Source organism: Oncorhynchus mykiss, chromosome 28, assembly GCF_057628025.1.
Source record: "Oncorhynchus mykiss isolate SJ-2025 chromosome 28, ASM5762802v1, whole genome shotgun sequence".
Lineage (NCBI taxonomy): Eukaryota > Metazoa > Chordata > Actinopteri > Salmoniformes > Salmonidae > Oncorhynchus > Oncorhynchus mykiss.
In genome coordinates, this window is record NC_143049.1 from 21,570,656 (window position 1) to 21,594,707 (window position 24,052).

General features: G+C 45.3%; 1 protein-coding gene across 2 annotated transcripts in view; it reads right to left on the reverse strand.

Moving 5' to 3' along the window:
* Positions 1-23,479, reverse strand: part of LOC110508717 (zinc finger SWIM domain-containing protein 5) — a 44,547-nt gene extending 21,068 nt beyond the window's left edge. Inside the window, exon 1 of one of the 2 annotated variants that reach the window (XM_021589461.3) lies at positions 22,917-23,479. In XM_021589461.3, coding sequence (XP_021445136.1) covers positions 22,917-23,406 — 490 coding nt within the window. In that variant the 5' untranslated portion in view covers positions 23,407-23,479. The remainder of the gene's footprint in view (positions 1-22,916) is intronic. The other variant, XM_021589462.3, reaches the window with a different exon arrangement.
* Between the last annotated feature and the right edge of the window lie 573 nt (positions 23,480-24,052).

A 24,052-nucleotide genomic window follows, 5' to 3' on the forward strand; every position in this document is an offset into this window, starting at 1 on the left:
GTCACCAGGCTGCATTTATCCCCCAATTACTGACAGATCAGGTCAGCTCCTCAATGCCTAGCGATGCTCTTATCAACCCCCTCTAGTCTCTCTACAGCCATGGCCTCTAATGCACCCATCTAACACTGGTCTTTCATTATGTGTGCCCTTAAAATGTACAGATTCCTGTTTAATATGCAAGCAACCATCTGCCACCGTCTTGTTGCGATTGACAAGGAGCAGTCAGGCCACAAAATGCCTCGTGAGGCGTTTGTTCTTGAAGCACGGTCGGCGGTGCTTGATAAGTGCGCATTAAGGGACTTATATTTCATAAAACTCACAAAAGCAAAAAATGCTGCCGTCGACGATGAGAAAATGTGCCAAGAATAGCAAGTGGCTAAAGACAGAAACAGGCTCTGAAGTTAGCATTTGTTCTGTTGACAAAGAGAAAAATGTGTAGCGCAAATCTAATCGCCACTTTTGGCATAACTTATTAACCCCTTCAGTTGTAAACCAGTCTCAGATGGAAAGAAACAAAAACAATGAATCTTCAAGGAAGAAAAATCAGCTTTTAAAGTCTGAAGACACTGTGAGCTTGTCAGACACAAACCTCCTCCTCCCCCACAAACCAAACCATTGCCATAATGCGGAAGCTATGAGTATAAATGTACAGCTGAGGCGAGATGAACTGACATCTCCATTGGTCCATTAACAAGATAGCAATCCCTGATCTGCAATTGGGCTTCTGGTTGACTTCATTAAATGCTCATCAAGCCAAGCTAAGCATCTGGACCAGAAAAAAACAGAGGTCCTGACACAAAGGATGGGGCATGACGTGAAGCCTCGTCTTGCATGCTTTCTGATGCTGCTTGGGACCCTGAAGGTGTGTTGTATTCTGTAAAGGCAGGCTTCAGATCAGCTGAAGCAAAGGCAATGTAATGGCGGCAACTGAAATGAACACTCCTCCCCTCCCCTCTTCCAACTCCCAAACTCCTCATTATCTAGGCCTATCCCCCCCTCCTCCCTTCCAAACTCCTCATTATCTAGGCCTATCCCCCCTCCTCCCTCCCAAACTCCTCATTATCTAGGCCTATCCCCCCCCCCTCCCTCCCAAACTCCTCATTATCTAGGCCTATCCCCCCCTCCTCCCTTCCAAACTCCTCATTATCTAGGCCTATCCCCCCCTCCTCCCTCCCAAACTGCTCATTATCTAGGCCTATCCCCCCCTCCTCCCTCCCAAACTGCTCATTATCTAGGCCTATCCCCCCTCCTCCCTCCCAAACTCCTCATTATCTAGGCCTATCCCCCCCTCCTCCCTCCCTTCCTCCTCATTATTATCTAGGCCTATCCCCCTCCTCCCTTCCTCCTCCCTCCCAAACTCCTCATTATCTAGGCCTATCCCCCCCTCCTCCAACTCCCAAACGCCTCATTATCTAGGCCTATCCCCCCCCCCCCTCCCAAACGCCTCATTATCTAGGCCTATCCCCCCCTCCCAAACTCCTCATTATCTAGGCCTATCCCCCCCTCCAACTCCGAAACTCCTCCTTCTCAAGGACTATCCCCTCTACTTTTGTTTCAGGGGACTGCCTTGCCTTGTGAGCTGGTATGCACCCTGAAAAAGCCCAATGATGCGCTTGCGCCCCGCTCCCCTCCGCATGCACACAGTACAGTCTTAATCTCGCCGTGACCTGCTTTATTCACCCTGAACCGGCTGCCCACTGGGCCCAGGATTCACAGGAGCTCTTTGTTCTCGCCGGGTCTGTCTAGGCCTCAGGCAAGGGCCTGGCTCACCACAAAGCTTAAACAGCGGTTAGCAGGCGTCAGCTTGGAAGCAGGGTCCTGGACACCACTGCCGCTGCCACTGAGATGCTGCATGCAGAAGAAAGATGAGGATAAAGAGAAGGAGGAGAAAGAGAGCGGAGGAGAAAGAGAGAGGAGGAGATGTGTGGAGAACAGAAATGAGATCCGGAGACGACAGGGGGTGCCAAAAGGCATTGATGGCGCTCGGAACACACTCGCTCCCGGTTACCTAGCACTGCGGTGAAACAGGATGTTATTTAGTCAGAGGGTGAGACAGGCTTTCTCAGTGCTGGCTCTGGCTGGGACCTTTGAATGGGTAATGTGTGCTGGGGAGTGTTAGGATTGGAATAGGCTCCTCCAAAAGACAGACAGAATCCCAAGTCCCTGGTTAGATTACATCACCCATGTTATTCCTTTCTTTCAATCACTGAACCACAGGAGCATTGCAATGAAGGAGAAATGCTATAACTGTGGCCGTGGCAAAGTAGTCATTTCAACAATGCAATGGTAATTTCACAGTCCCTCTAAACTGAATTTGTATCTTTGTGATATTATTTGCCACCGGATTCAGTAAGTGAAATATCAGTCTCTCTCTCCAGCAGAAAACCCCAACATGTGGAGTTCATATTATAAAGATTATAACAGGGGATTTGTCTTTGCTGTCAGTTTATTTCAGAGCACAAAAACAAGTTAACTCGATAACCTGGGGGACGGGATAAAACTGACACCAGCCCATTCAGGCCCGCAATAAATAACGTCACGCGTTCACACATGCGCATGCAGACAGAATAAAAGGCTCAGTAAACAATACCACACAATGCACTTTGGCTCTGTTCTGTTTACAAAGAAAAGGCCTTATCGCTAGAGAGCCGTTCATTCACATGGCCCTGACACTCTGAAAAAGAGCAGCTCACCAGCCCCTCTAAGGGAAGCACTGACGGACCCAAAGCTAGCCCGCTCAATGGACCCAAAGCTAGCCCGCTCAATGGACCCAAAGCTAGCCCGCTCAATGGACCCAAAGCTAGCCCGCTCAATGGACCCAAAGCTAGCCCGCTCAATGGACCCAAAGCTAGCCCGCTCAATGGACCCAAAGCTAACCCGCTCAATGGACCCAAAGCTAGCCCACTCAACGGACCCACCGGGCCACCATTCTAAAGTACCAGATTCCACACAGACAGAAGGAACATCATTAGTAGAAACTAGCCTGCATGGAGACGACGTAGTTCTCGGTCTCACAATAAGCTACCAGGCACGTGAGCCTGAGCCGTAATAGGAGCGTTGTATGAACCCAGGGTGGTATGTTCCCTTGTTCTGCTTACTATTTCTTTCTCTTCCTCTCGTTCCACATAGATGGCTCTGCATTGTATGCCATGTCTATGGGTAAATACAAGCTTTCCATGGAGCTCCATTCAGGGCAGACAGAGGCCATGTCATCAGGGTGGCAGATCAGAGAGTCGGGGGGAGGTATATGCATTCAGTGCCCTTTAGGCTGCGATGCCTGTATTGATAGACACACCCCCCAAAAACAATCAAAACAATAAGCCAGATAAGTTGTCTTTCTCCACTGGCCTGAGACTAAACCAACAATGATGCAAGCTTCACACTTCTGGATGTGTAGACTATGGGTTCCGGTAAAAACAAGCACGGCCAGTGTGGAAATCCAAGAGCTGCTGCAGTGCCGAAGAGAACCGGAAACACCAACTATCATTAGACAAGCTAGAACTCTTACATGTGAGTAATTCAAATATACACTCCACTACATGCACCTATTACCTACCATTCGCTCCACAGCTTTCCCCCCTGTACTCCAATGCTTCTCATTTAAGCTCTACTTGAAGAGAATGGACATTGATACAAGTGCTTTAAAAATGACCCGTGCCTTCATTCCAGCAGGAGCGTTTGAGTAGCTTTTGGACCAGCCGTAGCGTTCTCTCACAAAGAGAGCTTGATTAATAAGCATGGCTCCTTTTCTGGAGAGCGACAGAAAGGAAAAGGCCATCTGAAAGGCACTTAAAGACAAATTATGTAGATTTAAACACTGCTTTGGTCACCGGGGATGCTGTGGTGAATATTCATAAAGCAGCACTCCAGACTGGTTAAAGAGCCTCACCTATGAGAGGTCACCACAGAGAGACAGCCAGCAAATCAACTTCTCTGATTTGGCTTGAACCCGCCTCCTCTCCACCGATTAATGAAACGGAGAAACTTTTCCCGACATTCGGTCTCTTTAGCATGTAATGACTATCCTACTGCTGGGAATGGAGATGTTTTCCATGCAGAGTCACACAGACCCAGACTTAAACCCAATGGTAAAGGGCAGTGACAAAGGCTGAGGAGTAGCTCGTTCTATACAGAGATCCAATAAATGAGCTACTTTCTGATTGGATACTATATGTCATTCTATGCTAGTAATAACCTGAACTAGCTTCAGACGTTGGCAACTTTGTTTTCTTTCAGGTGCCATTAACCACAGTGGCACAGCCATCTCAACTACATGGCTTAGTTATAACACAGGGCTGTTCTGTTCACCTCCTCCCAGTCCCTCCCTCTTCACATTAAGGTCGCTGCCATCACAAAAAGACACCAAGCCCTAACAACAACGTACGCTGTGGACTGGGCAAGCGCCAGTTGGACCCGCCTGACTTGGCACACGCCGGTGATCGTCCTTGGGGGAGTTCGCTGTTAGCTGGGGGATACAGCGAAGCAGAAAAGCCTGATTTCAACAGGGTCCATACTCAAACTACTTTCTCTTCCTTCCTTGTGAGAAGTGGGGATGTTTTTCAAATACGTTTTCTTTCTTCTTTTTTTCTTCACCAAAGTGAATAAATGGGAGGAATGGGCAAAAGAAAAGCTCTAGGCGTGCTAGCTGCCCTCTCCCACCTTGTTATTAAAACATTGTTTTTTACCTGATTACAGACCTGACTAGGACCGGGCAGGCTGTTAGACAAACACTGGCCACTCCAGTAACAACAAACACCTCTATTAGTACTACAGTACACTACCAGCACCAGGCAATTAAACGCACGTACACACAGACACACACACACACACACACGACAGACAGACAGACACACACGACAGACAGACACACACATTTAGTTGAGGGCTGGGCACCCTTCTACTATGTATCTCTCTCTCAAATCTCAGCTTAGAGCTTCTTCCTGTATCGGCAGGCAGCGACCGGCCACGCTACACTGCTCAGCCTAAACCCACACATGGAAGAGGATCATACACCACTATGCTCAGGAATGTGGATGTGAATGTGGATTGTGAAACCCCCTTTATGCTGTGGGGTATCGAAAGCCAGGAAGCTCCCCCTTGAATTGTTTCTGTCTGTTCAGACATATCGCCTGGAGAGGAGAGCCAGGGAAGGGGAGGGCTACTATGTGAAATGAGGGGGAGAAAGCCGATCCCACAACTAGATTAAACGTAGGTATTTTGCAAAAATAATTAACTCATGGAGGAGGAAGCAAAAAAATAATTTGCTCAAGGGGGAGGGAGAGAAAGTCTTGGAACTCCCACACCACATGGGTGTGGTAATGAAAGTTCCCCCCATAGCCCTCCAGAATATTAAATCATGGGTATGGTTGTAGAAGTGGGCAGCTGCCTATCAATTTAGCCTGGATACAGACAGAGAGCAGGAGAGAGGCTCCGTTCCTTACTCAGCAGGAGCTGTCTGCCAAGGCACAGTGGAGTCAGGCAGGGGGTAGAGGGGATGCAGGGTGGTGGCACACCCCCTACCCAGGGCCACGTGCCAAACACAATGACCCACGGTGCTGCCAGGGCACTGTGTATGCTGGGCTGGGCGTATGCATGTGTGTGTGTGTGTGTGTGTGTGTGCGCGCGTGTGTGCGTGTAGGAATGTGCATGTTTGCATTCCAAAGAGGCATGCTGCCTCCCTCGCCACAGCAACAGCAAGAGGAGAGTTTGGACTTTGCTGAAACAGAGGGAGGAAGGGAAGGGGGAGCGAGCGAGGAGACAGGGCGGACCGAGGAGGGAGGGGAAAGCGACATCAATAGATGAAACTGGGCACTGGGCCAAGCTCCGGCATTACAATACAAAGAAGAAAAAAACTGAAAATTTAAGGAGAGAGAGAAAGAGAGAGAGAAAGAGAAGGGCAGGGCAGGGCCAGGAAGGGGAACGGGACAAGAGGCAGTGTGCTAGTCTGTCGTGTATCTGTGTGTGAGGCCAATTCTATTATCACTAGTCGGAGGGTAAAGGAAGGAGTGTCGTCCGGGTTTGGCCGGTGTAGGCCATCATTGTAAATAAGAATTTGTTCTTAACTGACTTGCCTAGTTAAATAAAGGTTAAAACAATGAAATAATAACACAGCCAGGCCACAACTGGAATAGGAACAGGAGAATCACGAGGAGGAAAAGCTGTTGATATTCTGTAAAAGAAGAAAATACTTTCTTCCTTCTAACAGTGCAGAGTGCAACATTCTACACTTCCTCGCAACACAACATAATGCTTTTCAGTATTTTTAACCAAACTCCCTTGTGAAAGCACAGCGAAGATAATCAGCTCAGCCCATCTCCATGCTCCACCAGGCAGACAGACAGTTAGCCTCATGCTCCAGTAACAAGGTGTTGCAGTAGCTATTAATTGGCTGCTCCTCCCCCGTGCCAGGCATTAGCAGGCAGGGAGCAGGCAGCGAGCAGGCGGGGAGCAGTGCTAGCCAGACTGGGTTTCATTAGCCTAGCCTCTGCAGTACCTGACATCAAAACAAAGGGGTTGGCTACAGCTGCCTGCCAGGCACGGGTAGCAGCACACAGAACTAGATTAGAGGCAGGTGGGGTTAGTAGATCCCGGAGTGGCTCGATCTGCTGCAATCAGGACAACTCTGGCTGACACACTGAAGACACATAGATGCACGAGCATGTGCACACACACTGAGGCATTCCACAGGCCCAACTAAAACCAGTTGGACTAGTTTAAAACCTCACCGTGTTGTCCCTCTCCCCCTTTCTGGACAGACAGACGGACGGAGGGCGAGTGCTGTTCAGATCACTAGACTCTGACACGTATCGACATATAGATTTGGAGGAGGATTAGCCGGCCTACTACTGGGCCCTTCAGCAACTCAGCCCAAACAAAGAGAATCTAAGTAGGCCTTCTTAGAATGGACCAATGTCTAAGCATTATCCTGAGAAGTGCAAAGCACCCGCCAAAAATAGGTGACATTGCATGACTATTTGGGTTGGGCATTGTGTTGATAACATTATCAGGCCTCACTCTGTCTACTTGGTCGGCCTATTCTTTGACCGTATGGCTAATCAGCCACAAGCAGGGGCTGACGTACTATATCCTGAAATGATATGCATTGGAGCTGGCAAACACAGAGGGCTAGTATCCAAGCCGCGCTAGAAGGATTACACTTGGCCCAATGAGAAAGCTTGTCTCCTCCCACACTCCTAAAAGAAGGAGGAGATCTCGTCTCGTGGCTGGCAGCTCAAGTCCCATCTGGCCTGTACACACACCCACACACAGGAGATTCTTCCTTCTCCTATAGCACTGGCCTCATTTAGTAGCCACACACACACACACACACACACACACACACACAGTCTGCAGGAGGGAGCTTCACTGTTACAGTGGTAGGAGGGGAGGGACTCTCTACACATACCCAAATACTAAGAAGACTAATCCTGTTATACACGTCCTAATAAGAAATGAATGAATGAAAAGCCAGCTTCTTCACAGAAGGGGAGCAGGCAGCAGTGGGGCTGGGGTTGGGCTAAGTGGGCCCAGGGGGTTGGGGTACAGTCATTGGTGGCCAGGCTACTTTAGCAACCCAGTGTGCTCTAGGTCTAAGTCTAATTTGTGCAGTTGTTCCTTTAAAGTGGCCCCGGGGCCTCTGGGAAGGTTCTAATCAGTGTGTGAAGGCAGATCCATCAGATATGCTAATCAGAGATCTTACCTGAACAAATACCCTCAAGAGCAGTCTCATCCATCTTAATTGGGAGAGGGCTTGTTAATAATGCACGCTAGGCAGGCAGGGAGGGGAGGCTGAGGGGCGCTCTGCAGATATTAATAGAGGGATTTGATGAGAGGGGGATTTTTTTCATCCAATCATCAAGGACAGAACACAAATCAGACAGGGAAAAAAAGCCCCCCCGGGGACAAATTCCTGGGTGCACTTCAGAGTGGCTGTGACCTAGCGGTCTGTTGAAAGACTTTCTAGTTCTGTAACTACCTGAAATCCACAATAGTCATATCATGAAACAACAGTAGCCTATGTCTCAAAATGGAGACTGGAGTTGAATGCTCAGTGGGATGACTAACTGGTGAAGGTGGAAAATAGCCAGGCAGCATCAAAAGGCCAGTTCGTAAATGGACGGCTGGGGTTAAATCTCCACTGTTATGTTATAAACCATTGACATGACTTTAATAGGTATCCAGTCTTCCATAACTGGAGTGAGACTGTATACTTTGACGTTGGGGCTGGCACAAAGGCTGCTTGATATGCAAGAGAGGCCTCTAGGTTTGCAAACTGGGGGAACTTGAGAGGCAGGCGACCATTGTAGGAGCTCAATTGACTTCAAAGCTTAGGGAGTGTTTATGACACATGTGCGCCATCTGAGGCGGGTTTAACCCCTATGGGGCGTGAGGACCCGAGGGAGAGCAGGGAGACAGGGAGGGACAACTAATTTTCCCCAGAAAGACATGACCAGGAGGACTACTGGGAATACGAGAGAGGCTAAGAGATTAACTCACGCATTAGCTTCGTCTTACTTCTACCTCAGGTAAAGCGTCCACTGTCAGACAGTGGTACTGAATGGAAATATGAGCTGGTTGTATAGTCTTCTATGTCAAAGACATTCTTTAAAGCTTGAATCACTAACCAAGGCTAGCAGTAGCAGGAAAGCCCTCTTTTTACTAGTGCTGGCCTCAAAGTCACCTAGCAACAGACAAAGACTATTCTACTGTACTTTACTAGGTCAATTCCAGTAGTAATGAGGAGAGATGAGGTTAGTAGCACAATTAGCTAGGTGTTTTGCTGGCCCAATTAAGTTGGACTTGACAGAAAGGCAGGGAGGGAGGAAGGGGTGGGACTGGACAATTGAGCAGGTCTGATGGTAGTTCTTGGAGCATATGTTTCAAAGCACCACTACTGGTCTCCAGACTGCATTACCCGGGGGAGTTCCCAGCATGACTGCTGTGGATAGCGTGGCACACTTTCAAAGCGGAGGAAGACTGTTCTGACACACAAAAGGACACCACACTAAAATAGGACGGGATTATCCATAATTAGACAAACATATGTGTTGTTGTTTTGCTTGTTGAGCGTGTTAATGAGGAGATAAACAACTTAGAATTGAGCATAATAATAGCCTTGTTTCCTCAAGTGCATGGGTACGTGTGACAAATAGGACACAAGTAGACAGAAAACACGTGAAAACAGGTGAAATCACAAGGAAACCACATAGGAAGTCACGCTTAATGGCTTCCGTTAATATGGTCAAAATAATGTTTCAAATGCTTTTCACAGAAGACAATTATCGGAAACCTATCATTCTGAAAGCAGGAAAGAAGTGAAAATACCCCCTCATCAACTCTAACTGACACCATTATGCCCAAGGTGAGGTCCAGCATCACCATCAGGGTGCAAAGGCTCCTGCTACCTCTAATGGCAGAGACCAGCCGTGATGGACAGAAAAAAGGAGGTGACTAGGGAAGGAAGATGAGAGGACAAAGGGCCAGGGAGAGGGCTGTGGTGTGGAGCGGCTCTAAAGAGACAGAGAGAGAGAGAGAGAGAGTCAGGCAGGGGCCTTCCTTCTCCTCTCTGTGTTGGGCAGGGTCAGTAATGACAGCCTGAGACTCCAATCAAACTGAATTATCCAGGAAAGGCCTCTTCAATCACTCACTGATTTACTTGACGTTTTTCCTTTTTTCTCTCTCTCTCTCTCTCTCTCTCCTTTTCACAGCCCCCAGAATCAAGAGATGATGAAAGGTAGCGGTCATGAATATTTCCGTCAATGTTTTTTTTTCTCTCTCTTTCAGTGTGAAACCTCGTCTCCTCAGCCCCATGTAGCCATGGTCGGTCAGGGAGGGACACCTGTTTTCAGCCAGGTTCAGTTGTGTGTGTGTGTGATGAGCAAGGGCACAGCCATAGCCTTTCATCAACCAGCCTTTGTGTGGCTCTAGGATAATGCGGCATTTACTGTTGATGAAAACAAATGGTGTACGGGGCTGCCAGATTGGATCACTTGAGTATACTGAATGTACTGCCATAGAAATCTATCATTCTAAACCCCAATGTACTACCATAGAAATCTATCATTCTAAACCCCAATGTACTACCATAGAAATCTATCATTCTAAACCCCAATGTACTACCATAGAAATCTATCATTCTAAACCTCAATGTACTGCCATTGAAATATATCCTTCTGCTAGGTTCTCTGTATAGATCCAGTTTCCATGAGGACTAATATCACATTTGAGTCAAAGTAATAGTTTATCATTTGACATAAAGGTAAGAGATTGGTAAGAGTTAAGAGATTGCGGAACAATTGTAAAAACACACACACACACACACACACCCTTCACTTTGAAAGTTGTTATCTGGCCTTCACAGCATCAGAGGGAGTCGTAAAAAGGGAAATGATTGGTTCAGACATGGTATCTGGATTGACATTAATGCAGTCTCTTTATCACTGCAATACTATTGTCATCCAGCCAGCATGAAATATGTTCCAGAGCTCACAGCCTGGTCCCTTCATCAAGCCATGTGTCTACCTGTCAGAAACCTTACAGATTACGACCCACCACTACCCCTATGGCTCAAGAGGATATGAAAGGCTGTATTAGGAGAGAGGGAACTTCAGAAATAAAGTGCCTTTGAAGGAATCTGATCGCATAATGTTTAATTGCTTCTTTCACCCGTTGTGCTTTAATCCTATTGTTGCAGCAGGCAGTTCCATCCCCAAGATAACGCACAACACTTTCAACACTGATTTACACTTTTCAGACACACACTGGCTGCTTCTGTCTGCTGCCGCAGCACAAAAAGTGCTTAGCGTGCCACGCCCCTCTTTTCTGAGGCTAAATTAAACTAGGGGAAAATGTGGTGGTGGGGGGATACAGTGGGACTGCGACTGTGGGGGGGGACGTCCAATATATGATGCCAGAGAGAAGATATCGCTTCCTTTCTACCCTCAACCCCACCACAGCAACAGTGTCAACAGAACAAGTTGGACTACTGTATTTAGCTAGCCACTTACACGCCCTGAAAACACTAAAACTAACATGCCATTCAGTGCTCACGTGGCACCATTGATTCAAACGGCCTGCCTGGCCTAATTGTTGAAATGTTTCTACAGCTGTGAGTAACTACTAATGGTAGATATTAACCACAAAAATCCATATTTGAAATTTCAATAAGTGCCTGTTGAGGAGTGCTGATGAATGATTGACCAGTCAGTCGCGTAGGCCTGGCTACTTCTGCATTACTTACTGCATAAACCTTACCTGTGGGTTACCAGTCAGTCAATAACTGGGCTTTAATGTATGTGCACAATATAATGCCAATTATAAACTGGATTGTTTGAACCCTGAATGCTGATTGGCTGACCGCCGTGGTATATCAGACGGGTATGACAAAACTTTTATTTCTACTGCTCTAGTTACGCTGGTAACCAGTTTATAAGAGCAATAAGGCACCTCGGGGGTTTGTGGTATATGGCCAATATGCCACAGCTAAGGGCTGTATCCAGGCACTCCACAATGCGTCATGCCTAAGAACAGCCCTTAGCCGTGGTATATTGGCTATATACACCACACCTCCTCAGGCCTTATTGCTTAAATGTAGTAACCATGCTTATAAACAGCCTTACTACTGCTTTATAATAATTGTGTGCTCAGTAAGAGGAGTTTAGGGATTGAGGTGGTGGTAGTGGGTGTGGGCATTACAGACCTGAGGCTGGGGTGGGTTCCCCCCTTTTAGGAGCTTTATCTCTGAAGGGAGTCATGCTCTGGAGATAGTGGGGCCTCTGCCCAGCCCACTGAGGTACAGCAGCCAAGGTCAGGCAGCCATTCCTACTAACAGCTCCACAGTGGCCCAGTATGGGGAAGGCTGGAGCTCTAGGGCGCTGGGGTGGAGGCCAACTGATCCTGTTACACCATGACAACTATCAGAATCCCCTCCATTGAACCACACACACACACACACACACTCACCCGGGTGGAGGAGAGGGAGTATGTTCTCAAGTACCGGTTCGGTATAAATGACAGGGGAATACCAGTACCATTTATAAATGTCCAGAGGAGTCACTATAATGTACTTCCTGAGCTGAGCTTATACAGCCAACTTTGTGGTTTAGTTTCATAACGGGGGGGACTGTAGTTCATCTGAAATGGTTGGACTGAGCCAAGCCAATGGCTCCGTCTGAAACAGCACACTATTCCCTATATAAGCACTACTTTTGACCAGGACATATAGGCCCTGGTCAAAAGTAGTGCACTACATAGGGAATCAGGTGCTATTTCTGACACATCCAGTAAGTTCCACCACTGTCTCCTTCCACTGCCGGGCATCAGTCAGAGGCCATGTTGGATTACATTTCCAGACTGCGCCGCAGTACCTTTGTTTTGGAGCCAAGTGACCGGGCAAAGCCGGGATGTTGGAGGGGAAGAGGTGCAACTTGGGGTTAGGGGGTGGTAAAAGAGAGTGAGGGGGCTAGGGGTCCAGAGAAAGCCCTGCAGATGTTTCCCACATGAATCATGTTGCGGGGTGGGGAAAGAGGGGCGAGCGGAGAGGGGAGCTGGCTGTCCTGTCCACTCTCTCCCTCTGCACGTTGGCGTGTCTGTCTGCTGCTGCACTTTGCATGATGTGGTACTTCCTCCCTCCTGTGCAGAGTCTCAGGGTGAGCTGGGGGAGCCTAATGAGGCGTCTCTGTTGCCAGCTTCCTTCGCCGGGGCACTTTAGCTGTTTTTGTCATCACTTGTGGGGGAGGTGACAGGTTGCTTATTTACTCTGCCTTTCATATTTGCCTTTTAGTTATTTTTTCCTTCCCTCTCTCCCCACTCCTCCTCTGCCCTCCACCCCTTTTTCTGCAGTCATCTGTTCATTCAGATGCCTGCCTGCGAGAACCAAGTGCCTAATGGGCCAAATCAGCAGAGCCACTGCAGGGAAACACAGGCCTGTCATTAGCCCATATTGAAAAAGAGAGCCGGTAGGCAGAAGAGAGAGTGAGAGAGGCAAGTGTTTAGCTTGAGGAGGCTATTAATATTTAATAGGGAGTGCCATTTTTCTAAGCAAAAACAGGAACTGGCTTTAACTACTCTGAATCACCTAGACCTAGATATTCACTCCCCGTCTCTGGCGTCGACCTAAAAACTGACAACAGAGCGATGCTAGCGTAGAGTTGCTAGCAGACTCTAAAGCTCTACGATAATAGGCTGTTTTCATCTGTAAAACACCTCACTCACATGAACACCTATGAATTCAGAGAGGACACGGTCGGCTTGGACAAATTACCATTAAACTCAAGACCACAGAGGTGGAATCCACACAATTCACATTGCCATTTTATTATATTTTCTCTCGCTTAACTATCAGCAATTGTAATGCTGAAGCACTTAAGAGACATTTCCTATGACAACTGGAAAAGGCTTTACAGAACATCATGCTGATGCGCTCCACAATGAATTGCTATGGGCTGCAGTTTCTGTCTTGTTTATAGTAATAGCACTGCATTGTCAAGAACCTCAGTGCACCACATGTGACCATTGCAATAGTAACTGCCTGTTTTGTAAGACAAAATCTTAAAGGGAAACTGTCTGTTTCTAATCAAAATCGGTTCAAATTACTACAAATAGCATTACTCATTGCCTTTCAGGTCTGGGGGGAAATTGTTTCATTTCTACTGAAAGGTTGAAGAGTTAGAACTGTAACAGCCCTAGGTCTGTGACATTGACATTTGTGTAAATCCGTATGAGTTCAATCACTAGTGAATCACTTTAGATTTAAACAAAGCTTTCCATACACGTTTGCTCATGGAAAGAGTGCTCAGAAAGAGACTTCCTGGACCTGAATGCCAAAACATTCAGGAGATGGCTCAAAGCTGACCCATTTTGCATATCATACCATAAGGCCATAAGTGTCTTCATCACTGGAAAAGATAAAACAGTTGAGTATGATATCATTTAAAAGCTTAAAAACTGTAATCATTTCAAGATTGAAAAATATATATACAAATTGACCTTTTTTTTTACGTTTAACTGAAATGATCTAAAAAGTGTATTTATTTTTTCTGTGTGTTAACGAACATGTGCTGGAATTAGAAAGCATAGTTGTGAATGAGAGAACCGACGGGCCGCGATCATCAACGCCATCAAATTAGATTTTTTTATCATGGCTACGTGAAGCTAATAGACTGCTTGTGCATTGTTACATCTGCAATTGTGAAATGTATAGTTAAAAAGTGTCTATTTAGTGTAGTTTAGTGCCAATAATACATATTTGAAAACAATAATGATATGCCTACCAGTGTTGATTTCAATCACAGGCATATAGCCTAGGCAGGCTATGGCTGGGAAACTCGATGAAGTCCAATTTCAAGAGAGAATACTGTTATGTAGAAAGAACGAGACTAGTTACATTCTTTATAAACTGCTCGGGTGTATTAGGTGGCTCCTATAGGACATGTATTTTTTTTTTCACCTTTATTTAGCCAGGTAGGCCAGTTGAGAACAAGTTCTCATTTACAACTGCAGCCTGGCCAAGATAAAGCAAAGCAGTGCGACACAAACAACACAGAGTTACACATGGAATAAACAAACATACAGTCAATAACACAATAGAAAAATCCATATACAGTGTGTGCAAATGTAGTAAGATTAGGGAGGTAGGGCAATAAATAGGCCATGGTGGTGAAATAATTACAATTTAGCATTAACACTGGAGTGGTAGATGTGCAGAAGATGAATGTGTAAGAGATACTGGGGTGCAAAGGAGCAAAAAAAAAAATAACAATATGGGGATGAGGTAGTTGGGTGAGCTATTTACAGATGGGCTGTGTACAGGTGCAATGATCAGTAAACTGCTCTGACAGCTGATGTTTAAAGTTAGTGAGGGAGATATAAGACTCCAGCTTCAGTGATTTTTGTGATTCGTTCCAGTCACTGGCAGCAGAGAACTGGAAGGAAAGGCGGCCCAAAGTTGGCTTTGGGGGTGACCAGTGAAATATACCTGCTGGAGCGCGTGTTACGGGCGAGTCAAAAGGAACACACAACAATAATTCGCAAGGGCTACATAGCGAACATAACAAATACCACTATTTATCACTGGTGGAAAAAGTATCCAATTGTCATACTTGAGTAAAAGTATAGACACTTTAACTTCTATTAACGTAAGTAAAAGTCTAAAAGTCTTTGGTTTTAAATATACTTAAGTATCAAAAGTAAATGTAAATTGCACAAATATACTTAAGTGTCAAAAGTAGAAGTAAAAAGTATACATCATTTCAAATTCCTTATATTAAGTAAAGCAGACAGCACCATTGTCTTGTTTTTAAAATGTATGGATAGCCAGGGGCACACTCCAACGCTCAGACATTATTTACAAAATATGCATTTGTGTTTGGTGAGTCCGCCAAACCATAGGCCGTAGGGATGACCACGCGTTCTCTTGATATGTGCGTCAATTTCACCATTTCCCTGTCCTGCTAAGCATTCAAAATGTAACGAGTTCTTTGGGTTGTCGGGGAAAATGTAAAAAAGTACAATATTTTCTTCAGGAATGTAGTGAAGTAAAAGTTGTGAAAAATATAAGTAGTAAAGTACAGATACCCCAAAGAACTAGTACTCTAAATGATTTTACTGAAGTACTTTGCACCACTGCTATTTATTATGGATTCTCATGACAGTTACGTTGGCATACGCTAACCAAGTGTATGTAAATTGACTCTGAGGGTATGTAAATTAAGGTCTAAGATACAACATAATCCCATATGGGGGGGGGGGGGGGGGTTAGATCAATGACATTTAAGATGACAAAATTACACTTTCAAAAAAACTTTTTTTCTCAATAAATTATCAAACAGCCCTGTTTGTAAGCTTTTAAAATATATAAAATCTCAGCTGTTTATTTTTTCCAGTGATGAAGATATGGATTTCTCATGGTATGGTGGGGTATACAAAATTGGTCAACATTGAGCACCTTTATCACATGAATGTTTTGGCATTCAGGCCCGAAAAGCCCCTTTCTGAGCACTTCTACAATGTCAATAGGTATGGAAGGTTTCATTCAAAGCAAAAGGGGTGCTGTCAAAAAGTGATTGAATTCAAATGGATTTACCCATTTGCTCTTCCTCACTGAACAAACAATGGTGACTGAACACAGCTCTAATGGACAGAGTTAAAAGGTCAAATCTAATTGGCTGAGAAAATCCTTGATGCTCATCTTGCAATCTGTACCTCATCCCAGGCATGCGCCCCAAATGGCACCCTATACCCTACATGGTGCACTACTTTCGAACAGGGGCCATAATCAAAAGTAGTGCTCTATATAGAGTATAGGGCACCATTTGGGGCGCATACCTCAGTCTCTAGAGCAATCAAAGTACAGAGACAGGGCCATAGTTTATCATTTATATGGACAGCCATTAGTAGAGATATCCTTGAACCATACCTTCAGCTTCCAGTAAAGACAACTAATTCAATCAATGAGGGGAATTTCAATAAGAAGCAATGAGGGGAATACTGACATTAAACTCAGATGGAATCTAATAAAAAAAAGCCCAGACAGACAAATGGAAATCAAGTGGCTTTGGAAAACAAAATGTGTGCAAATGTGACCACTACTTTGTGGCCATACCATGCATGGAATCGGTTCGTTTTGATCAATATTCAGTAAAAACAGATGTAGCACATTCATTCAGTGAAACACTGGAAATGGATTGAGTCAATAAAATTAAGCAAGGATCTTAAAGTGCACCAAAAGCTAAAACATCTTAGCAACAATCTCTGTCTCCCCAGCAGAAATGTGCTAAGTGGCAGCAGGTAGCCTAGTGGTTGGGCCAGTAACCGAAAGGTTGCTGGGTCAATCCCTGAGCTGACAAGGTAAAAATATGTCATTCTGCCCCTGAACAAGGCAGTTAACCTACTGTTCACCTGTAGGCTGTCATTGTAAATAAGAATTTGTTCTTAACTGGGAGCACAAGCTTCTTAACTGACTTAAATAAAGGTTTTTAAAAAAGTGTTTCACACATAGCTGACTGCACAGAGGCCTGTGTCGCTCCTTTTTCTTTGTGTCTTCTACCCTTTGGCAGGAGAGTTGACCCTTTCTTCAATACATTATCCTTCCCTGCAGTCCAGACAGAGAAAATTAAGTTTCCATGTGAACTGGCCACAAAACCCCCCAGCAAAACAAAAACTCAGCTGGATAAAAGGCTTGTATGGGAGAGGCTGGTTGCTCTGTGGCTGCATTTCCTCCTCTCCCAGTTTTATGCTACATTCCCAGCTCAGATGCCACACTCTACGGCAAAATGTGAAGACTGGGACAGAAAGGAAGGCATTGGGATTTTTTTGCTTGGCTACGCACAACCTTATAGCAGCCCAGGATATGAGTTGATAATCTCTCCCTACTCTCTATTCAATGTAATTGTGTATCCCAACTGCTTTTTTCCATTCCTTGGCTTTTTGTTACCCCTGATGTTCTTTTGCATTTGTTAGGAAATTACAACCAAATGAGGCCACAATAGACCTGTCTGAGGGCTTACTCTTTCAAGTCTAGCAGCGTTCCCTGTATGCTCATCTTACAATGACAGCGATACACCACAGCCAAACGTGAATACAAAATAAAAATCCACAGCAAACATTATTACACATGTGTCTCTCGTCCAGGAACGGGCAGGGAACATTTTGGCTCCATGTAGATATCATAAAAGGTGGCCGGCGGTTGAGGTTGAATGTAGCTCAATAATAATCTCTAAACTGGTCACAATGAGTCACATTGCAGCAGCAGTCACCTTGTGATAACTGTACAATACATACCTGCTGGTGTGAGAACAAACAGCTCGCCATAGAGGCATGGCGACTTCAATAGGAACTTTTACCGTTATTTTCTCGAGCCTGTGTTTTGTATTTGATCGGGGAACAGTGCCTGTGTGCGCTACGGCAAGCTGTTAGCTCCAATAAAACACATAAAGGCGGCATGTTTAGTGACTGACACATCAGCAGGTATGTGCATGGGGCCCGGCCACGGCAGCCAGAGAGGAGTGGAGAAGAGGTGATATCTAAACCTTACCCCTGGCTAGGAGGTAGAGCCAGCCTACCAATGTGGTGGAAGCTACAAATCAGTGACAGACAGTGGAATGAATAACCCCATTGCTCCCTGTAGCTCCATGTTCTACCACGCTTACACAAGTCAGGCCCGTAAAGCCTATAACAGCTTCTACCCCCAAGCCATTAGACTGCTAAACAATTAATAAAAATGGCTACCTAGACTATTTGCATTGACCCCTTTTTTACGCTGCTGCTACTCACTGTTTATTATCTATGCGTAGTCACTTTATCCCTACCTACATACACATTACCTCGACTAACATATACCCCTTGTACATAGCCTCATTGTTGGTATTTTAGTGTGTTGATAAAGTCAACCAGAGGGTATCGCCAGGCAGGCGGTGGGCATCAACAGCAAAGGCAAGGTCGCTTATTATTGATTTTTAGTGTGTGAGAATGTACAGAGCCCAAGGTAAATCGTTGCTATGAAACCACTACAGATAACACATGTTAGATGAGAGGGGTGGAATGTGGATGGCGCTGTGGCTGGTTATCATTTAGTTCCACTGTAAACACATGGAAACAAGCAGCAGTACTGGGGGCCTGGGGGAGAATATATGTGGCATGTACGAGGAGAGCTATAGTCAACATGGTCCCTCTTCTACATGGTCTGTACTCCGACACTACAGCTCACATAACACATTCCTACAACTTCATAACAACCCTGTGTAGGCCTAGCTACTATAGAGTCTGTGCGTGTGTGTTCACCTTTCTCTATCAGAATGAACATTTTGTGCTCTCCCCTGATTAAAGCATTTACATACTTAAGCCCCACCCCCCCTCCCCAGACCAAATTAATTTCCTCTTTTGACAGAGACAGAAAAGGCTTTTAATGACTGTGTCCTTCAAACCTGAGACTGCTAATAACTGTAAAGAGCAGATCTGTTTTACTGATTTTCTTTGGAACTTGCATGGAATTAATTGTCTTGATTAAATATTGTCTGTCTGGGCGTTGAGAGACGGCTCAGAATTAGTGGTCCCTTGTTAAACTTGTATAGGTTCTGAGTAAGATTTGGCCCAGAAGACAAAGATGACAGTTAACACGCTGGGAAGACAAAGGGCTTCAGATATATGGGGCTAACTATGAGTAGTGACATCACTGAGGAGCAACAAATTAATATCTGCCTCAAAACCGACAAGAACTAGAAACATTAGGGCACTATAGAATAGGTGTCTGCATCTAAAACAAATAATGGATACTATATAGCTAAGTAATACGTCCAATATGACAGGCACCGATTTACCATCTTGGCTGTAAGATAAGCATGTCCATCAAACAACGCAGGCACTATGGGCTCATCATTAGTAAAATGGGTAGAGTTTCCATTTTGTAGAAGGGAAGTAGAAGCGCCAAAATGTAACAGAACGGGACAGAGAAAAAAAGACAGACTGCTGTCTACCCACAGCATTTAACATGGAATCGACTTGTTTAAAACAACTTATTTTGCAATGTCTCATTTCTAAAGAAGTCACAAACCACCCAAAAAGGCACGATCAAATTTGGCCTGCACCCTGCCACACAAAAACCCAAGAGGGGGAGTGACTCCTGTTTGAGGTGCATCATCAATGACTATGACTTCCTTTTACTTAAACCCTCTCTACAGACCAGAAGCCACACACGGATTCGCAGGAATCTCAAGAGCTAAATTGTTGAAGCATAATCCTGCAGAAACTTTGCTTCGCCTCGTTCCCTCCCCCTTTTCGTGATATCCATTTGTGATCTTGTCTCATCACTGCAACTCCCCAATGAGCTCGGGAGGTGAAGGTCGAGTCATGCGTCCTCCAAAACATGACCCTTCCAAACGGCACTTGTTAACACCTGCCCGCTGAAACCGGAAGCCAGCCGCGCCAACGTGTCGGCGGAAACACTGTTCAACTGACGACTGAGTCAGCCTGCAGGCGCCCGTCCCGCCACGAGGAGTCGCTAGAGCACGATGAGCCAAGTAAAGCCCCCCAGGACAAACCCTCCCCTAACCTGGACGACGCTGGGCCAATTGTGCACCGCCCTAAAGGACTCCCGGTCACGGCCAGTTGTGTCACAGCCTGGGATCAAACCCAGGTCCGTAGTGATGCCTCAAGCACTGCGATGCAGTGCCTTAGACCTCTGCGCCACCCGGGGTGCCCAGCGTCTCTAGTTTTTATTTTTGTACAGTCTCCATACACACCCAAAGGACTCTACACACTCACGCACACTGACACTCCAACACACACATGTATACTGATTCTACACACATACAATCTTCATTTATGCTGCTTCTCTGTTTTTCCATGCATCCCGATGCCTAGCCAGCTCACCCATATACATACAGTATCTACCACTCAGTATCCCTGCACATTGTAAATATGGTATTGGAACTGAACCTGTATATAGCTTTACTTTCTTGTGCACTTATTTTTATTTCCCGTGTGTTTATTGTTCTACCATGTGTTATTTTTAGTACTACACTGATATTGATTACTGTATTGTGGGGTTTAGAGTTTGCAACAAAGGCATTTCACGGTACTTGTGCGCGTGACATTAAAACTTGAAGTCAGTGAAGCTTCAAAGGGGACCTATTAGGGCTTTATGCAACAACATGGTGAGGTAGAGAGAGGACCGTGCTTATAGCATTCACCACCCCACCACACACCCTCCCTCCTCCCCCTTCTGTGAACAAGTGCTTTTTCTACAGCTGGGTAACAAAGCATGACCCAATAATCCTGAAGCCTGACTCAAAGCTGGAACCTCCTCTCTGAGGACTTTATCAGACTGCTTGGCGTGGGGGGCGATGAGGAGGCTGCTTAGGCATGTGCGGGGGATGGGGAGGGGGGATTACACACACACACAACTATCTGTGATTATTCTAATTATGACTAAAGCCCTGACTGAGTAGATTATGAGCACAGGCCAATTTATGCAATATGATGAGTTTACATGCAATAAGGGACTTTACCGTGAACCATACAAAGGCATGTATCTGGGCCAAACTGTTATTCTTGTCATCAGCTAAACACACCTATACTAACTAATTTCTCAAATACAAACACTGATCATTTATTTTGTGAGCCTTTGCATGCAAACTATCCTGACTGCAGAGGAGTTTGCGCCCATTAACACAAATAAAAACATGAAATGCACTGAGTAAGGACTTTGGGGCTTACTGTTGCAGCAAGCGAATAACAATTCTGGGGAGAAAGAGTGGTGGGCCAGCCAGACATGAGGCATCGCAGAGAGCTTGCAACAGGTCTGCTCCTGTCCTTGACAGTTGGCTAAACGTCTCAAGGCAGGTAACAAGGTTTTGGATTACTATGAGTTGTGTGTTCTGTCTGAGCTATCAAACAAGCAAGGAAGAAGTCAGAAGAAATCCCAGTCATCAAAGCTAGACTAACTGAGGATACTAAAAGGCAAATCAAAAACGGTCTGTGTTCCACGGAAAACATGTTTCTCCAAAGCTTCATATAAGCAGTTATTATTTATTTCTATAGGCTATCATATTTCTTTATACCTGGATGAACATTAGGCTTTATTAGAATTATTAGAATGGAATATTAATATGTTGTGTTTTTATTATTGTCAAGTAATACTGTACATAAACAATATGAAATCAAAGCATTTCCACATAGATGATCTGCTATAAACTATTGGCCAATAAAAACGTGGTTTATTCTTTTTCCAGTCCTCAGGATGTGTAAACCCACATGTTTATTGGGCTTAGTCCCTAAAACACATGTCAATCAAATCCTCCATTGGTTTAGATTAAAATGATAAATTCTTCATCATTTACATGTTATAGTGGCAGACACATGAATTAAACAATATTTCGTTGGAGAGAGGAGCCTCTGGAGTGCACCTTTGTCTAAAATAACCAGTGGTTGCCATTCTGCAGTGATCGCCTTGGAAATGCGAGACGGATATCGATCATCTCAACTGGAAAGCTATTGTGTAGTAGTGGGACTACAAATTTCCCGCTTCCCAGCACAAATATTATTTTGTGAAATTACAAATGGTACAATTTTATTGAATAATTCCAAACTTGGGTCCAATGCGTGGTTTACACTGCGTAAATATTTTCCGTAGACCTACTATTGGCTATGAGTCCTTTGTCCTGTCCAACGAGCAAATAAACAAAAGATATAGGATTTGAATCGAGTCGGCTCACGTTGGTTTAATTATAATAAGATATCCAATACGCGTATTTGTCTTTCACATAAACTACCCTCTATCACAAATAAAGACATATAATCGAGTTGTAACATATGGAGTGTAAAACTGCCGCTAACAGAGATACGTTATGACCCCCACCAGCGCAAGGAAAGGGTAGGTAGCCTTCCATAGCCCTTGACGAGGGAGGAAAAAAAGTGCTGAAATGTTGCCAGCACATAGCTGGGTCGGCTCAATCGACTCAACAACGTAATGTGAAGCGAGTCAATGCTATATCGAGGCTATGGATATGTTACTTCGTTTTAAATCGTGTGCGTAAAACCACAAAAATAGTTACAACTTAACGAACGGCTATAATATCAACTGACAGCCCTTTAATTTTTTAACAGCTGAGCTGATACAGATCAACGTATCCGGCTTCCTAATGAAACAGAGTAGCCTAGCCAGCCATCTGAATTTAATGTAGGCTAGATCACTCCGTTCACTTAATTCGATCCGAACCAAATTAATGTCGGTTTATACTCAAATTGCTTCAACATAGACCAGTTTTTCCATACTTTTGTTTTCATGGAAAAACTTATACCATTACTAAATGCCAGCCTACCCTTCCTTGATCGAGTTAGGGCTTAGGGGCACAGACTAATTTGAAAAGCCGTGTAAGAGGAGAAGAGGGACAGGGGCAAAGTGCTGTGATTGTTCCACTTACCGACTTGTAAGACATTTTCCACACAACCAGTCTCTAAAAGCCGAATGCCCCGACGGAAAGGCAGTCCATCTCCGGTGCCCGCTGCCCCCGTCGTACTGGTAACCCCTCCAGGGACAGCCCCGGATCCAGCGGGAGCCCCTGTTCCTACCGCCGGACCCTCTTCGCCGGCGACGCGGCACTGAAACGACGAATACATACATATTTCCCTTTCGTTCCTCGGAAAAGACCAGTACACTATACGTCGCTGTACTGGCTCTGGGATCCGCTCGAAGCGCTCTTCCACCCTCTCAAAGGCCCATTTCTCCGCTACAGCCTTCGCCGCACAGTCCAATAGAGATTCCGGGCAGCGAAACCGAGAGTTCGGAAAACCTGGACCAGGCCCTGGACCAGGCCCTCGGGGAGCCGGGCGCAAGCACAGTCGCTTGCTGGCCGGGGGTAAAGATAGATGAAGCGGCGGCTGAGGCGGTAGCTCTCCACGTCCCTCCGCCATGACGACCAGATAAACACTGAGGACCGGCGACCTGCTTCAGAATCGCACAACCGAGAGGAGGTCGTCACAAGTTACCACAGCCACAAAGTTATAAACCCCGCCCATTTATACAATTTATCTTCTTAAATGTGATTTTAAACCTAACCCTAACAGTAACCACACTGCTAACCATATGCCGAACCCTAACCTTTAATTAAGGCCAAAAAAAGTAATGTTTGTTTTTCAGATTTTTCACGATAGCCAATTTTTACTTTGTGGTTGTGCTATCTAGTGGAAACTGGAGAAGGGGTCTGGGTGTTGAGGGGTTTAACGTCACCATCAATAACAAACACTCCCCAATCACATGGCAATACCGCACTGACAACGCACCACTGCTACCCCCCTCTTTATATGTGTGTGTGTGTGTGTGTGTAGTTGTTGTCCTTCATTATGTGGACCCTAATGTTCTAACAATTCACCCAAATGTCCTAAAAAGGTAGGAAAACAGTAACTTTTTTGAATGGCAGGACTTGTTTCAGGTCTTGAATTGGTTCAAATGCTATGTTAAGCTTAAGGGTTAGGTTTAGGGTTTTGGGGTTAAGGTTAAGGTTAGGGTTTTTGGGGTTAAGGTTAGGGTTTTTGGGGTGAAGGTTGGGTTAAAGGTTAG